The following is an 18893-nucleotide window of genomic DNA, read 5'->3' as shown; positions in this document are numbered from 1 at the left end:
TTTGTATGAAAAAAAAAAAAAAAAAAAAAAATCATCATTTTCCACTAACTTGTGACAAAAAATAAAAAATTCTAGGAACTCGCCATGCCCCTCACGGAATACCTTGGGGTGTCTTCTTTCCAAAATGGGGTCACTTGTGGGGTAGTTATACTGCCCTGGCATTTTCCAGGGGCCCTAATGTGTGGTAAGTAGGTAAATGACCAGTGAAATCCGAAAGGTGCTCTTTGGAATATGGGCCCCTTTGCCCACCTAGGCTGCAAAAAAGTGTCACACATCTGGTATCTCCGTACTCGGGAGAAGTTGGGGAATGTGTTTTGGGGTGTCTTTTTACATATACCCATGCTGGGTGAGAGAAATATCTTGGCAAAAGACAACTTTTCCCATTTTTTTATACAAAGTTGGCATTTGACCAAGATATTTATCTCACCCAGCATGGGTATATGTAAAATGACACCCCAAAACACATTCCCCACCTTCTCCTGAGTACGGAGATACCAGATGTGTGACACTTTTTTGCAGCCTAGGTGGGCAAAGGGGCCCATATTCCAAAGAGCACCTTTCGGATTTCACTCGTCATTTTTTACAGAATTTGATTTCAAACTCCTTACCACACATTTGGGCCCCTAAAATACCAGGGCATTATACCTACCCCACAAGTGACCCCATTTTGGAAAGAATAGACCCCAAGGTATTCGCTGATGGGCATAGTGAGTTCATGGAAGTTTTTATTTTTTGTCACAAGTTAGTGGAATATGAGACTTTGTATGAAAAAAAAAAAAAAAAAAAAATCATCATTTTCCACTAACTTGTGACAAAAAATAAAAAATTCTAGGAACTCGCCATGCCCCTCACGGAATACCTTGGGGTGTCTTCTTTCCAAAATGGGGTCACTTGTGGGGTAGTTATACTGCCCTGGCATTTTCCAGGGGCCCTAATGTGTGGTAAGTAGGTAAATGACCAGTGAAATCAGAAAGGTGCTCTTTGGAATATGGGCCCCTTTGCCCACCTAGGCTGCAAAAAAGTGTCACACATCTGGTATCTCCGTACTCGGGAGAAGTTGGGGAATGTGTTTTGGGGTGTCTTTTTACATATACCCATGCTGGGTGAGAGAAATATCTTGGCAAAAGACAACTTTTCCCATTTTTTTATACAAAGTTGGCATTTGACCAAGATATTTATCTCACCCAGCATGGGTATATGTAAAATGACACCCCAAAACACATTCCCCAACTTCTCCTGAGTACGGCGATACCAGATGTGTGACACTTTTTTGCAGCCTAGATGCGCAAAGGGGCCCAAATTCCTTTTAGGAGGGCATTTTTAGACATTTGGATACCAGACTTCTTCTCACGCTTTGGGGCCCCTAGAATGCCAGGGCAGTATAAATACCCCACATGTGACCCCATTTTGGAAAGAAGACACCCCAAGGTATTCAATGAGGGGCATGGCGAGTTCATAGAAATTTTTTTTTTTTGGCACAAGTTAGCGGAAATTGATATTTTTTTTTTTTTTCTCACAAAGTCTCCCGTTCCGCTAACTTGGGACAAAAATTTCAATCTTTCATGGACTCAATATGCCCCTCACTGAATACCTGGGGGTGTCTTCTTTCCGAAATGGGGTCACATGTGGGGTATTTATACTGCCCTGGCATTCTAGGGGCCCTAAAGCGTGAGAAGAAGTCTGGAATATAAATGTCTAAAAAATTTTACGCATTTGGATTCCGTGAGGGGTATGGTGAGTTCATGTGAGATTTAATTTTTTGTCACAAGTTAGTGGAATATGAGACTTTGTAAGAAAAAAAAATAATAATTCCGCTAACTTGGGCCAAAAAAATGTCTGAATGGAGCCTTACAGGGGGGTGATCAATGACAGGGGGGTTGATCAATGACAGGGGGGTGATCAATGACAGGGGGGTGATCAATGACAGGGGGGGTGATCAATGACAGGGGGGGTGATCAATGACAGGGGGGGTGATCAATGACAGGGGGGGGTGATCAATGACAGGGGTGGTGATCAATGACAGGGGGGTGATCAGGGAGTCTATATGGGGTGATAACCACAGTCATTGATCACGCCCGTGTAAGGCTTCATTCAGACGTCCGGATGCGTTTTGCGGATCCGATCCATCTATCAGTGGATCCGTAAAAATCATGCGGACGTCTGAATGGAGCTTTACAGGGGGGTGATCAATGACAGGGGGGTAATCAATGACAGGGGGGTGATCAGGGAGTCTATATGGGGTGATCACCACAGTCATTGATCATGCCCCTGTAAGGCTTCATTCAGACGTCCGGATGCGTTTTGCGGATCCGATCCATCTATCAGTGGATCCGTAAAAATCATGCGGACGTCTGAATGGAGCTTTACAGGGGGGTGATCAATGACAGGGGGGTAATCAATGACAGGGGGGTGATCAGGGAGTCTATATGGGGTGATCACCACAGTCATTGATCATGCCCCTGTAAGGCTTCATTCAGACGTCCGGATGCGTTTTGCGGATCTGATCCATCTATCAGTGGATCCGTAAAAATCATGCGGACGTCTGAATGGAGCTTTACAGGGGGGTAATCAATGACAGGGGGGTGATCAGGGAGTCTATATGGGGTGATAACCACAGTCATTGATCATGCCCCTGTAAGGCTTCATTCAGACGTCCGGATGCGTTTTGCGGATCTGATCCATCTATCAGTGGATCCGTAAAAATCATGCGGACATCTGAATGGAGCTTTACAGGGGGGTGATCAGGGAGTCTATATGGGGTGATCACCACAGTCATTGATCATGCCCCTGTAAGGCTTCATTCAGACGTCCGGATGCGTTTTGCGGATCCGATCCATCTATCAGTGGATCCGTAAAAATCATGCGGACGTCTGAATGGAGCTTTACAGGGGGGTAATCAATGACAGGGGGGTAATCAATGACAGGGGGGTGATCAGGGAGTCTATATGGGGTGATCACCACAGTCATTGATCATGCCCCTGTAAGGCTTCATTCAGACGTCCGGATGCGTTTTGCGGATCCGATCCATCTATCAGTGGATCCGTAAAAATCATGCGGACATCTGAATGGAGCTTTACAGGGGGTTGATCAATGACAGGGGGGTAATCAATGACAGGGGGGTGATCAGGGAGTCTATATGGGGTGATCAGGGGTGATCAGGGGCTAATAAGGGGTTAATAAGTGACGGGGGGGGGGTGTAGTGTAGTGTAGTGGTGCTTGGTGGGACTTTACTGAGCTACCTGTGTCCTCTGGTGGTCGATCCAAACAAATGGGACCACCAGAGGACCAGGTAGCAGGTATATTAGACGCTGTTATCAAAACAGCGTCTAATATACCTGTTAGGGGTTAAAAAAAACACATCTCCAGCCTGCCAGCGAACGATCGCCGCTGGCAGGCTGGAGATCAACTCTCTTACCTTCCGTTCCTGTGAGCGCGCGCGCCTGTGTGCGCGCGTTCACAGGAAATCTCGCGTCTCGCGAGAGGACGCGTATATGCGTCCAGGAGGAATGAATCAACCACCTCCAGGACGCGTCTGTGCGTACAGCGGTCCGGAGGTGGTTAAAGGGGTTGTCCTCCAAAAAATATTATACAGTTTGCAAACCAGCAAATGGATCTGAATACTTTTGTAATTGCATACAATTAAAAATTTAGCATAGTCACTGAGTTATTCAATAAAATGTATCTGTATAGCACCACCTATAGTTTTTTTCTTATTTCTTTGACCTGCTCACTCAGAAACCTTTGTACCAAACTTGGGTTTGGTTCCAGGTAGTCCCTTGGAACTGTACCTGAGTTCGGTACCAAGGTTTTTTACAGTAGAAATTAATTTACGAAGTTATTACTGCAACTGTCTTCAGTTCCTGCTTGTTTTTGGGGCATTTTCCCTTCAGTTTTGTCTTCAGCAAGTGAAATGCATGCTCAATCGGATTCAGGTCAGGTGATTGATTTGGCCATTGCATAACATTCCACTTGTTTCCCTTAAAAAACTCTTTGGTGACTTTTGCAGTATACTTTGGGTCATTGTCCATCTGCACTGTGAAGTGCCGTCCAATGAGTTCTGAAGCATTTAGCTGAATATGAGCAGATAATATTGCCCAAAACACTTCAGAATTCATCCTGCTGCTTTTGTCAGCAGTCACATCATCAATAAATACAAGAGAACCAGTTCCATTGGCAGCCATACATGCTCACGCCATGACACTACCACCACCATGCTTCACTGATGAGGTGGTATGCTTAGGATCATGAGCAGTTACTTTCCTTCTCCATACTCTTCTCTTCCCATCACTCTGGTACAAGTTGATCTTGGTCTCATCTGTCCATAGGATGTTGTTCCAGAACTGTGAAGGCTTTTTTAGATGTCGTTTGGCAAACTCTAATCTGGCCTTCCTGTTTTTGAGGCTCACCAATGGTTTACATCTTGTGGTGAACCCTCTGTATTCACTCTGGTAAAGTCTTTTCTTGATTGTTGACTTTGACACACATACACCTACCTCCTGGAGAGTGTTCTTGATCTAGCCAACTGTTGTGAAGGGTGTTTTCTTCACCAGGGAAAGAATTATTCGGTCATCCACCACAGTTGTTTTCCGTGGTCTTCCGGGTCTTTTGGTGTTGCTGAGCTCACCGACGCGTTCCTTCTTTTTAAGAATGTTCCAAACAGTTGTTTTGGCCACGCCTAATGTTTTTGCTATCTCTCTGATAGGTTTCTTTTGGTTTTTTTCAGCCTAATGATGGTTTGCTTCACTGATAGTGACAGCTCTTTGGATCTCATCTTGAGAGTTGACAGCAACAGATTACAAATGCAAATAGCACACTTGACATGAACTCTGGACCTTTTATCTGCTCATTGTAATTGGGATAATGAGGGAATAACACACACCTGGCCATGAAACAGCTGAGAAGCCAATTGTCCCATTACTTTTGGTCCCTTAACAAGTGGGAGGCACATATGCAAACTGTTGTAATTCTTACACTGTTCACCTGATTTGGATGTAAATACCCTCAAATTAAAGCTGACAGTCTGCAGTTAAAGCACATCTTATTTGTTTCATTTCAAATCCATTGTGGTGGTGTATAGAGCCAAAAAATCTAGAATTGTGTCAATGTCCCAATATTTATGGACCTGACTATGTAGTATCTCTTATTTGATAGACAAGGCTGTGTTCTTATATTTTTAGGGAGAATGTATGACATGTGTATGTATAATATATATATATAAAAAATATATATATATATATATATATATATATATATATATATTATATCTTAAATAAGTGATTTTTAATGATTATTGTTTGCATATAAAATAGGTTGTCCCTTATATATTAAGTCTACATGGCATTGTATTGATTTTGTTATTCTGTTATATGCACATTTTAGCATTTTGTCTTGAATAATTGGATTTGCATCTGTTTGTATAACTTTCTGTTTTTAGCTTGTAGCTTAATGCTCCAAAATTTTTATTTGTTTTCAACCCACCTGATTTTTACAACTTATTTTTTACATGACACATAGGGCTCTTTATTAATATGTTTTTAGAGATTTTTTTAATTTTTTTCTTTGTTTTCTTTGGGGAAGAAAGTCATTTTATTTCAAACTCAAGCACCTTATTCTTTAACCCCTTAAGGACTCAGCCCTATTTCACCTTAAGGACTTGGCCATTTTTTGCAAATCTGACCAGTGTCACTTTAAGTGCTGATAACTTTAAAACGCTTTGACTTATCCAGGCCATTCTGAGATTGTTTTTTTCTCACATATTGTACTTCATGACACTGGTTTATAAAGAAAATACCAAATTTAACAACAAAAAATTGTAAAAAACTTTAAAAAAATTGCAAATTTCCAAGTTTCAATTTCTCTACTTCTATAATACATAGTAATACCTCCAAAAATAGTTATTACTTTACATTCCCCATATGTCTACTTCATGTTTGGATCATTTTGGGAATGATATTTTATTTTTTGGAGATGTTACAAGGCTTAGAAGTTTAGAAGCAAATCTTGAAATCTTTCAGAAATTTTCAAAAACCCAAATTTTAGGGACCAGTTCAGGTCTGAAGTCACTTTGCGAGGCTTACATAATAAAAAAACACCCAAAAAATGACCCCATTCTATAAACTACACCCCTCAAGGTATTCAAAACTGATTTTACAAACTTTGTTAACCCTTTATGTGTTCCACAAGAATTAATGGAAAATAGAGATACAATTTCAAAATTTCACATTTTTGGCAGATTTTCCATTTTAATATTTTTTTTCCAGTTACAAAGCAAGGGTTAACAGCCAAACCAAACTCAATATTTATGGCCCTGATTCTGTAGTTTACAGAAACTCCCCATATGTGTTCGTAAACAGCTGTACGGGCACACAGCAGGGCGCAGAAGGAAAGGAATGCCATACGGTTTTTGGAAGGCAGGTTTTGCTGGACTGGTTTTTTGACACCATGTCCCATTTGAAGCCCCCCTGATGTACCCCTAGAGTAGAAAGTCCAAAAAAGTGACATCATTTTAGAAACTACGGGATAGGGTGGCAGTATTGTTGGTACTAGTTTAGGGTACATATGATTTTTGGTTGCTCTATATTACACTTTTTGTGAGGCAAGGTAACAAGAAATAGCTGTTTTGGCACCTTTTTTATTTTTTGTTATTTACAACATTCGTCTGACAGGTTAGATCATGTGATATTTTTATAGACCAGGTTGTCACGGACGCTGCGATACCTAATATGTATATATTTTTTTTATTTATGTAAGTTTTACACAAAGATTTTATTTTAGAAGCAAAAAAAAATAAAAAATCATGTTTTAGTGTTTCCATAGTCTGAGAGCCCAAATTTTTTTAGTTTTTGGGCGATTACCTTGGTTAGGGTATGATTTTTGCGGGATGAGATGACGGTTTTATTGGCACTATTTTGGGGTGCATATGACTTTTTGATCGCTTGCTATTACACTTTTTGTGATGCAAGGTGACAAAAAATGGTTTATTTAGCACAGTTTTTTTTTTTTTTTTACGGTGTTCATCTCAGGGGTTAGGTCATGTGATATTTTTATAGAGCCGGTCGATACGGACGTGGCGATACCTAATATGTATACTTTTTTTTATTTTTGTAAGTTTTACACAATAACAGCTTTTTTATAACAAGAAAAATGATGTTTTAGTGTCTCCATATTTTGAGCCATAGTTTTTTTATTTTTTTGGGCGTTTGTCTCAGGTAGGGGCTCATTTTTTGCGGGATGAGATGATGGTTAGATTGGTACTATATTGGTGGGCAAACGCCTTTTTGATCGCTTGCTGTTGTACTTTTTGTGATGTAAGGTGACAAAAAAATTGTTTATTTAGCACAGTTTTTATTTTTTACGGTGTTCATCTGAGCGGTTAGGTCATGTGATATATTTATAGAGCCGGTCGATATGGACATGGCGATACCGTTTTTGTTTATTTTTACTTTAAACTTTTAATTTTTTTGGGGGGGAAACTTAATTTTTTCACTTAATTTTTTGTCCCACTTTGGGACTTGAACTTTTGGGGGTCTAATCCCCTTTACAATGCATTCCAATACTTCGGTATTGGAATGCATTGGCTGTATGAGTAATACAGTGTGTATTACTCATACAGCTTCCGGCCTGTGAGATCCAGGGGGCTGGATCCCACAGGCTCGTCACCGGAAGGCATCGCGCTGCCTTCCATGCCATTGGGTCCCCCCTACAGCCGCATGGGGACCGGATGGCACCACCGGATAAGGTAAAACCACAAACCACAGGTCTGAATTGACCTGCAGTTTGTGGCGATCGCCGATGCGGGGGGGGGTCACATGACCCCCCCCCCCGGCGTTGTGACAGGATGCCCGCTGAATGATTTCAGCGGACATCCTGTTCCGATTAACCCCCGCCGCGCCGCAATCGCATTTTAAAGTTCGGACGTACCGGTACGCCCTGGGTCCTTAAGGACTCGGCAAACATGGCGTACCAGTAGGGGTTAAATGTGCAAATTGACACCAAAAGAAATGGTTAAAATTGTTTTCCTGCTTTGGTAATTTTAATATGCTCACTTGTATTTTATTATATATTTAGATACTTTTAAATATATTTTGGCAGGTGGAACAATTACACATCACTGTAACTGGGGAAACCAAATGTGAAGCTTGTGCACCAAAACAGCCTCTGTCTGGCAAGGTAGAAAATACCTGTAGATAAATCCAACAAGTTGGGTCCCCGCCACCCCTGTATTTGTAGAAGTCATGTGGTTCACTCATCTCACATGATCTCAATCTTAGGCCTATTGCACACGACCGTATGGCTTTTTCAGTGTTTTGCGGTCCGTTTTTCACGGATCCGTTGTTCCGTTTTTTGTTTGCGTTGTGTTTCCATGTTTCCGTATGGCATATACAGTATACAGTAATTACATAGAAAAAATTGGGCTGGGCATAACATTTTCAATAGATGGTTCCGCAAAAAACGGAACGGAAACGGAAGACATACGGATGCATTTCCGTATGTGTTCCGTTTTTTTAGCGGACCCATTGACTTGAATGGAGCCACGGAACGTGATTTGCAGGCAATAATAGGACCTGTTCTATGTTAGAACGGAACGGAAAAACGGAAATACGGAAACGGAATGCATACGGAGTACATACCTTTTTTTACGGAACCATTGAAATGAATGGTTCCGTATACGGAACGCAAAAAGCGGCCAGTAAACGGGAAAAAAAAACGTCCGTGTGCAGGGAGCCTTAATCTGTACACCCTAACACTGTTTCTTAATATATTGTGTAGGTGATTGCTTGTTTTGTGCACATAGTGGATTTTGGTCAGGGTGTACAGATTGAGATGAGTTTCCTTTAGGAGCATGAGTAATAGTTTCTATGTAATGAGGCAATCCTCGCCTGGGTCACTTTTTGGGACAACTTGTACATTACCGATGACAAGTGCCCAGTAAGACCAGAGCTGATGGTTTCCTGACAAGCCCATATTTGATATAATACAAAAAAAAATATTATGTTACAAATACTTATAAGGGTAGAATAGACAGGGGCTGGAATAGCTAGATCTTTATCTTTTTATGTCAGGCCCTGGTTTTGTGTTTCACCAGGTATGGTTGAAAGATACACTAATCCCAATAGATTTACTATGTGTCACGCAGACAGGCTAACTCTTACTAGTGGTGGCCCCTCTCTCTATTACTACCCCTGTGCTGTCCTCATGCTCAGTGGAAAGCCTGCAGACATCCTTTCTGTCATTCCACTTGACTGCAAGTAACTGACCATTTACAAGTTTGAATGTTGCCCCTTTTTCCACGTGGGGACAATAGCTCTTATGGGAATCCAGCTCTATTTTTGGACTTTCCCATAGACCCCTGTATTTGCAGTTCTACAGGAATAGAGGGTCCCCATACCGATCACAGGCTGGGTGGTGCCTTTAGTTTTTTTTTGTTATTTCCTCTCACCATTTTTGTTTACAGGAGATATATAAAATTGGATCTGTCCTTTGATCACCAGTATTCATTCAATACAGGAGACCATGAATATTTGGGGAGCTCTCACAGTGTTTGGGCAGCTCTCACCCCTCCAAGCCCTAAACTACCTCTGGTAGCTGAAAGCAAGGTGATGTTTTAGCTCTTTAAAAGGGCTCTTGCACACGAACAGTCCGCAATGCACGGGCACCGGAAAAGTGCACGCCACTTGCGAAAGCAGACCCATTCACTTCAATGGGTCCACGATCCGCAAGATACATTAAGCCTCGCAAAAAAATAGAACATGTTCTTTTTTTTTGTGATGCGGATGCACGGACTGAAATCCCACGGAAGAGCTTTGATCTGTGCCTCTGCTCCAAACCTTGCTGTATCTTGCGGAATTCAGACACATTCAAGTCAATGGGTCTGCATCCATCTGTGATATGGAGTGCACATGGTTGGTGCCTGTATATTGAAGACCTTTTGTTTCTGGTCCGCAGTACGGGCACCTCGGCTATACTACCATGTGTATGAGCCCTAAAAAAAAACATATCTGATGAATTAAAGCCAATTAGTGACCCCCATCAAACAAGTAGGGGCAGTCACTAACGGGCTAATCAAGAAGATGGCTTCTCCCTGTGTGAATTCTTTGATGTCTAACAAGAGTTGATTTACAGTGATAACATTTCCCACATTCTGAACATGAAAATGGCTTCTCTCCTGTGTGAATTCTCTGATGTATAACAAGAGTTGATTTATGGTGAAAACATTTCCCACATTCTGAACATGAAAATGACTTCTCCTCTGTGTGAATTCTCTGATGACTAACAAGATGTGATTTACGTTGAAAAAATTTCCCACATTCTGAACATGAAAATGGCTTCTCTCCTGTGTGAATTCTCTGATGTACAACAAGATGTGATTTATAGAGAAAACGTTTCCCACATTCTGAACATGAAAATAGCCTTTCTCCTGTGTGAATTCTCTGATGTATAACAATAGATGATTTATGGTGAAAACATGTACCACATTCTGAACATGAAAATGGTTTCTCCCCTGTGTGAATTTTCTGATGACTAACAAGATGTGATTTACGTTGAAAACATTTCGCACATTCTGAACATGAAAATGGCTTCTCTCCTGTGTGAATTCTCTGATGACTAACAAGATGTGATTTACGTTGAAAACATTTCGCACATTCTGAACATGAAAATGGCTTCTCCCCTGTGTGAATTCTCTGATGCGTATCAAGAGCTGATTTGTTGGGAAAACGTTTCCCACATTCTGAACATAAAAATGTATTTTCCTCTGTGTGTATTCTCTGATGTCTATCAAGAGCTGATTTGCGGGGAAAACATTTCCCACATTCTGAACATGAAAATGGCTTCTCCCCTGTGTGCATTCTCTGATGTTTAAATAGAGATGATTTATCTGTAAAACATTTTTCACATTCTGAACATGAAAATGGCTTCTCTCCAGTGTGACTTCTCTGATGTGTAACAAGATCTGATTTCTGATTAAAACATTTTTCACATTCTGAACATGAAAATAGCTTTTCCCTTGTGTGACTTCTCTGATGTAGAACAAAAGGGGATTTACTGTAAAAACATTTTCCACATTCTGAACATGAAAATGGCTTTTCCCCTGTGTGAATTCTCTGATGTGTGACAAGTTCTGCATTATATCTAAAACATTTTCTACATTCTGAACATGAAAATGGCTTCTCCCCTGTGTGAGTTTTCTGATGTGTGGCAAGTACCGATTTATATATAAAACATTTTCCACATTCTAAACAAGAAAATGGCCTCTTCCCTGTGTGAATTTTCTCATGTCTAACAAGATCTCTTTTACATCTAAAACATCTTCCACATTCTAAACATGAAAATGGCTTCTCTCTTACGTGAGCTGTTTGATGTTTAACACCTCTTCTATGACATTTATTCTGTGTTACAGTCTCTGATGAATCAGAAGTTCGGACCTGTTCAATATGATCAAGTGATAATTTTTTTCTGTGATTGAATGAGGGTATATCTTGGATGTTGGCATGCTCTTCATCTTGTGTGATACCACGACCATCTACTTCAAAATCTGAAGATACCAGACGTTTCTCAGAGATCCCAGTACAGTTATCTGCCAAGGATAAAACGCAATTATTATTGTTGAATAATATACCATAAAATTCTATTAAAATTTTATATAATTTCTGTATAAAAAAATCCACAGAAAGTACAAGGCATGGCCCAAAGATTGGTGGCCAAACAGATCACAATCTAATAGTAGACACAGGAGCATAACTAGACAAAGTTGGCCCCCACCTTAACCCCTTAAGGACCTAGGACGTACCGGTACGCCCTATTTCCCGAGTCCTTAAGGACCCAGGACGTACCGGTACGTCCTGACTTAAAATCGGAATTCCGGCGGCGCGGTGGTTAATCGGAACGGGATTTCGGCTGAAATCATTCAGCCGGCATCCCGTAACAATGCAGTGGGGGGTCATTTGACCCCCTCGTATCGATGATCGCAGAAAACCGCAGGTCAATTCAGACCTGCGGTTCGCTGCGCTTTTTGCAGTTTCTGATCCCCGCGGTCCCTGACCGCAGGGATCAGAAACTTTAGAGTGCCTAAAATCACAGGCACTCTAAAGTGCAGGCGGTGGGGGCGTTGCGGGAGGCGGGCGGTGCGGCAGGCGGGATCGCGATCCCCCGCCCGCCTCCCCTTGAATGATCGTTGGTTTCTAGTGGGTATACCAGGGTGCCAGCACATTGCTGGCACCCTCGTATAAACGGCTGACATCTGTGCAGATGTCAGCCGTTTAACCCTTTCCATACTGCGGTCCATACAGACCGCTGTATGGAAAAAGTTAACTGTCATCGGTCAGGGAGATCCCTCCCTCTCCATCGGGGGGCTGCTGTGCCTTTGCAGCCCCCCAAAGGAGAGGGAGAGAGCCCCCCGACAGCCCCCCTCAGCCCTGTGCTTACCCTTCCCTGTCTGCGAAGTTGTGGCAGACGGGGAAGGTTCCCATGGCAACAGGACGCCTGCTCAGGCGTCCTGCTGTCCATGGTGCTGAACAGATCTGTGCTAAAAGCATAGATCTGTTCAGTGTAAGTAAAATACAGTACAGTACAATATATATTGTTCTGTACTGTATTATACAGACATCAGACCCACTGGATCTTCAAGAACCAAGTGGGTCTGGGTCAAAAAAATGTAAAAAAAAAAGTGAAAAAAGATAAAAAAAAAACACATTTACCACTGAATACAAATTAAAAAAATAAAATAAACTACACATATTAGGTATCGTCGCGTCCGTAACGACCTAATCTATAAAACGGTCATGTTACTTTCCCTGAATGGTGAACGCCATAAAAATAAAAAAATAAAAACTATGAGGAAACTTAAATTTTGCCCACCTTACCTCCCAAAAAAGGTAATAAAAGTGATCAAAAAAGTTGCATGTACGCCAAAATAGTACCAATCAAACCGTCATCTCATCCCGCAAAAAATGAGACCCTACTCAAGATAATCGCCCAAAAACTGAAAAAACTATGGCTCTTAGACTATGGAAACACTAAAACATGATTCTTTTTTGTTTCAAAAATGAAATCATTGTGTAAAACTTACATAAATAAAAATAAAGTATACATATTAGGTATCGACGCGTCCGTATCGACCGGCTCTATAAAAATATCACATGACCTAACCCCTCAGGTGACCACCGTGAAAAAAAATAAAAACGGTGTAAAAAAAGCAATTTTTTGCCATCTTACGTCACAAAAAGTGTAATAGCAAGCGATCAAAAAGTCATATTCACCCCATATTCATAGTGCCAATCAAACCGTCATCACATCCCGCAAAAAATGAGACCCTACTCAAGATAATCGCCCAAAAACTGAAAAAACTATGGCTCTTAGACTATGGAGACACTAAAACATTTTTTGGGTTTTAAAAATGAAGTTATTGTATAAAACTTACATAAATAAAAAAAAATTGTATACATATTAGGTATTGCCGCGTCCGTGACAACCTGCTCTATAAAATTACCACATGATCTAACCTGTCAGATGAATGTTGTAAATAACAAAAAAAAAAAACGTGCCAAAAAAGCTATTTCTTGTTACCTTGCCGCACAAAAAGTGTAATATAGAGCAACCAAAAATCATATGTACCCTAAACTAGTACCAACAAAACTGCCACCCTATCCCTTAGTTTCTAAAATGGGGTCACTTTTTTGGAGTTTCTACTCTAGGGGTGCATCAGGGGGGCTTCAAATGGGACATGGTGTAAAAAAAAACAGTCCAGCAAAACCTGCCTTCCAAAAACCGTATGGCATTCCTTTCCTTCTGCGCCCTGCCGTGTGCCCGTACAGCGGTTTACGACCACATATGGGGTGTTTCTGTAAACTACAGAATCAGGGCCATAAATAATGAGTTTTGTTTGGCTGTTAACCCTTGCTTTGTAACTGGAAAAAAAATATTAAAATGGAAAATCTGCCAAAAATATGAAATTTTGAAATGGTGTCTCTATTTTCCATTAAATCTTGTGCAACACCTAAAGGGTTAACAAAGTTTGTAAAATCAGTTTTGAATACCTTGAGGGGTGTAGTTTCTTAGATGGGGTCACTTTTATGGAGTTTCTACTCTAGGGGTGCATCAGGGGGGCTTCAAATGGGACATGGTGTAAAAAAAACAGTCCAGCAAAATTAGCCCTCCAAAAACCAAACGGCGCACCTTTCACTCTACGCCCCGCTGTGTGGCCGTACAGTAGTTTACGGCCACATATGGGGTGTTTCTGTGAACAGCAGAGTCAGGGCAATAAAGATACAGTCTTGTTTGGCTGTTAACCCTTGCTTTGTTAGTGAAAAAAATTGGTTAAAATTAAAAATTAGGCAAAAAAATTAAAATTCTCAAATTTCATCTCCATTTGCCAATAACTCTTGTGCAACACCTAAAGGGTTAACGACGTATGTAAAATCAGTTTTGAATACCTTGAGGGGTGTAGTTTCTTAGATGGTGTCACTTTTAGGGAGTTTCTACTCTAGGGGTGCATCAGGGGGCTTCAAATGGGACATGGTGTAAATAAACCAGTCCATAAAAATCAGCCTTCCAAAAACCATACGGCGCACCTTTCACTCTACGCCCCGCTGTGTGGCCGTACAGTAGTTTACGGCCACATATTGGGTGTTTCTGTAAACGGCAGAGTCAGGGCAATAAAGATACAGTCTTGTTTGGCTGTTAACCCTTGCTTTGTTAGTGGAAAAAATGGGTTAAAATGAAAAATTTGACAAAAAAATGAAATTCTCAAATTTCCTCCCCATTTGCCAATAACTCTTGTGCAACACCTAAAGGGTTAACAATGTATGCAAAATCAGTTTTGAATACCTTGAGGGGTGTAGTTTCTTAGATAGGGTCATTTTTGGGTGGTTTCTATTATGTAAGCCTCGCAAAGTGACTTCAGACCTGAACTGGTCCCTGAAAATTGAGTTTTTGTAAATTTCGGAAAAATTTCAAGATTTGCTTCTAAACTTCTAAGCCTTATAACATCCCCCAAAAATAAAATATCATTCCCAAAATAATTCAAGCATGAAGTAGACATATGGGGAATGTAAAGTCATCACAATTTTTTGGGGTATTACTATGTATTACAGAAGTAGAGAAACTGAAACTTTTAAATTTGCAAATTTTTCAAAATTTTTGGTAAATTAGGTATTTTTTTGTGCAAAAAAAAATTTTTTTTGGACTTCATTTTACCAGTGTCATGAAGTACAATATGTGACGAAAAAACAACCTCAGAATGGCCTGGATAAGTCAAAGCGTTTTAAAGTTATTAGCACTTAAAGTGACACTGGTCAGATTTCCAAAAAATGGCCTGGTCCTTAAGGTGAAAATGAGCCCGGTCCTTAAGGGGTTAAACAACTTCCCTGCAACCCCCGCCAAATTAGTCATTTAAAAAGATATATAAATAAAACATTTGCGCTGGACAAGACCACACCACACCATAGTTATCTCCCCTCAGTATCCCTTTCACAGTGAACTTCCCCCTTAATGCCCTCTTCACAGTACTGATGCTCAAAAAGTGCCCCCACTCAGTAGAATGCCCCCTTGATGTCTCCAAACAGTAGTTATGCCCCCTTACAATAATGCTGCCTCTTAGTGGTACAACACATTAGTAAAGCCCCCCTTGTCGTCGTCCCCCTGCAATAGTGCTGACCCTTAGTGTCCCCCTTATAGTAGTGAGGTTCCTGTACTATGAATAAAATGAAATAGTAACACCGAGCACATCATGCTCTTCCCAGCAGCAGACATGATATGATGATGTCATCTCTTCTGCTGAGCTGAAGAGAGCGCACAGGCCGGGGGATTATCTCTGGTCTGTGCTCTCTCCCACTCAGCCCAGCAGGTGCAATGAGATTAGTGTATCAGACCTGCTGCTGGTGAGAGTGCAGGCCGGGGAATGAGACCTGGGCTATAATGCATGACAGATAAAGGAGCTGGACTCGGAGAGAGAAAGGTGAGTAGAAGGGCCAGCAAGAAGCACAGTAAGATGTCACTGACCATTGGGGAGCTTCTCAACATGATTTTTTTCCTCGATATAATAACTATTGATAATATGCAGAGTAAGTCACTTGGGTCAGGAGATCTTCAGGTCTTCATTGACCGGCAGGTAGGAAATATCTGGTGTTCAGCGGTGAGACTTTTTTGTATTACCTCTTAAGGCTACATACACACGACATACTGTCAGTTTTTCATGTCCCCCAGAGTAGCCTCCAGCAGTAATAATGTGCAGTGTTTTATTTTTAAGGCAAAAATATGCAGGCTCTTCTCCTGATGCTGAAGGACCTGGATAGAGATTAGCGAAGGTTTGAAAAATTCCATTTGGCTGCTTAGCTGATATTCGACAAGAAAATCTATTTACGTTACAAATTACTTAGTCACAAATCGCTTTCCATTGTATGGAGTGGGCGCAATGGCGAGGAATGGCGATCATGCCACCTCCCATCATTTAACTTCTCAGAAGCTGCGTTCAATGCAGTTTGCGGCATCTGTGCCTCACATTCAGCCTTTCAGGGGTTAACAAGGAGTTTAAAAAAAATAGTCACCTCGTCCACTTGATCGCAAAGAGGCCATCCGCTCTCTTTTTTTAGTCCTCACACTCACCGCAGGTCCCTTTGTGGGTTTTCTTTAATCAAAACTGGAGTGGATTGCCTCTCCGCAAGCAAGTGCACAAGGAAATTCGGCTTTGCAACAAATTGAATTTTTCCTGAAATTTGGATCAAAGTTCACTTTGGATACTTCGATTCGCACAACACTAGACCTGCACTGCCAGTGGGGTGACGGCACCATGCGTTCCTAGTGGTAATACTGGAGCACATGGTGAAGTCATCGTGTTGGTAGCACAGGTCGTTCAGCATCAAGAGAGGAACAACTGCCTCTGTGCGTGCAAGTGGATAAGGACAATTTTGACTACTGTTAAATTGATGCACTCCTGTATAATGGCCAATAAAACGGCACCTGAGGGTTTAACTGCCGCGGAACGCAGCTACCTGTCATAGAGGTCGGGTGCCGGCTATGGGATTCTGACGCCGGCACCGGCCTCCTGTATTTGTATTAAAAGGTTACTTATCTTCATTGGTGGCGCAGTGCGCCCCATCCTTTTTCCAGTACTAAAAACATTGGTGGCGCAGTACGCCTGCCAGTATTATAATCATTGGTGGCAGTGGCCATAGGGTCCCCTCCCCGCCTCTTCATTCATTGGTGGTGCAGTGTCAGCTTCTGATAGGAGCCCCAGCACTGTAATCCTGGGGCGACGATCGGCTACCATGGCAGCCAGGATGCTACTGAAACCCTGGCTGCCATGGTAATCTCCCTGCTGCTGTGTGTACTATGCACAGGGCAGCAGGTAGAGTGTGAAGTCCTATTCACCCTCAGAGAGCTCTATTAGGGTGAATAGGACAAGGGATGAAAAGGCTAATAGTTATTAAATAAAAAGTAAAAAAAAAAAAAAAAAATATTAAGTTTAAGGGTACTTTCACACTTGAGGCAGGACGGATCCGACAGGCTGTTCACCCTGTTGGATCCTTCTGCTATTTCGCCGTGCCGCCGGACCGGCGCTCCGTCACCCATTGACTATAATGGGGACGGGCGGAGCTCCGGCACAGTACAGCAGTTCGCGGTGAGAGGCCGCCGGACTAAAAAGTCGGACATGCAGGACTTCTAGCCCGGCGGCTTCTCGCCGCGCACTGCCGTGCTACGCCGGAGCTCCGCCTCCGTCCCCATTATAGTCAATGGGGACGGAGCGGCGGTCCGGCGAAATAGTGGAAGGACGGATCCGACAGGGTGAACAACCTGTCGGATCCGTCCTGCCGCAAGTGTGAAAGTACCCTAAATCACCCCTTTCCCAAATTTTACATATCAAATATATAAACAATAAATAAACATATTACATATTGCCACGCCTAAAAAAAGTGCAAACTATTAAAATATAAAAAAAATCTGCTATACGGTGAACGCCGTAACAGGAATAAAAATAAATAAAAAACGCACGATTCACCATTTTGTAGTCACATTTGTTCCCCCAAAAAATAGGATTGGACTGTTCGATTATGGGCTGAACATTCCATAAAATGCAGAATGCATGCTGCTTTTTTGGTGTTTTATTTTTTTCACGTGGTATCGGAGTATCATAATACTTTTTAATGGGAACGAAATTGAATCAAAATTTTGATATCGAAACAACCTACTTGCGATGCATTTATACACACTAAGAATAAGAAAACCAGTTTGGACTGAGTTCGGTCCAAGTGAATGTCGCCGGGAACAAAGCACTAGGGAGGAAGAAGAAGGGGTCACACATGACCCTGAGAGGAAGTGGGGGGCGGGCTTGCCCTGATTGTCAGACTGGGAGTCAATCAATGCTGCAGCAATGAGCAGGATGCAATTCTGTGCTGAGCTGTGAATGAGGGCGATTGTCACTCACAATGTCTGCCAGGAAAATGATCGTAGGCAGTCAGGGAGAGTCAGAAATCAATCAATCAAGGTTTTTGGCAGGGAGAGTGAAGGGAATTACTAGGGATTCCAAAGAAGAAATACCACATTGTGTGTGTTTAACATTAATTAAGCCCCAAGCTGCAATAGTGCGTTTATGTGAATTCTAGTTACACAGGGTCGTAATTTGTTTGCGACTTGTTTAATTTCATTAAACCAGCATATAGGTGATCAGCACCGATACACAGGCCAGCACACAAAAGTATTTGGGAGCGAGAACGAATTTAGGCCCAAATGCATTTCCCTATTTCACACTTTTTTAATCTTTTTTTTTTGATTTGGGGTTGTTGATTATATTCAAAGAAGCAGCAGTTTTACTACACCAATACACAGGGTAGTGCACAATTTTATCTGAAAGGCCCAAAAATGTCCAGACTATGGTGGGGTTCCAAACGAAAGACCCAGTG

At 41.7% G+C, this 18893-nt stretch overlaps 2 protein-coding genes across 2 annotated transcripts in view; both read right to left on the bottom strand.

Moving 5' to 3' along the window:
* The window catches only part of LOC121003535 (gastrula zinc finger protein XlCGF26.1-like), a 1829815-nt gene that overhangs the window by 155132 nt on the left and 1655790 nt on the right, over positions 1–18893 (bottom strand). The gene's annotated exons all lie outside the window — the stretch shown is intronic.
* LOC121004259 (zinc finger protein OZF-like) overlaps positions 9452–18893 on the bottom strand; it is a 34902-nt gene continuing 25460 nt past the window's right edge. The window contains exon 2 of the mRNA XM_040436421.1: positions 9452–11233. Within this exon, the coding sequence (XP_040292355.1) occupies positions 10059–11233 (1175 nt within the window). The 3' untranslated portion in view covers positions 9452–10058. The remainder of the gene's footprint in view (positions 11234–18893) is intronic.

The sequence above is a fragment of the Bufo bufo genome, chromosome 6 (genome assembly GCF_905171765.1).
Source record: "Bufo bufo chromosome 6, aBufBuf1.1, whole genome shotgun sequence".
In the NCBI taxonomy this organism is placed as follows: Eukaryota; Metazoa; Chordata; class Amphibia; order Anura; family Bufonidae; genus Bufo; species Bufo bufo.
This window is presented reverse-complemented; position numbering and strand designations above follow the sequence as displayed.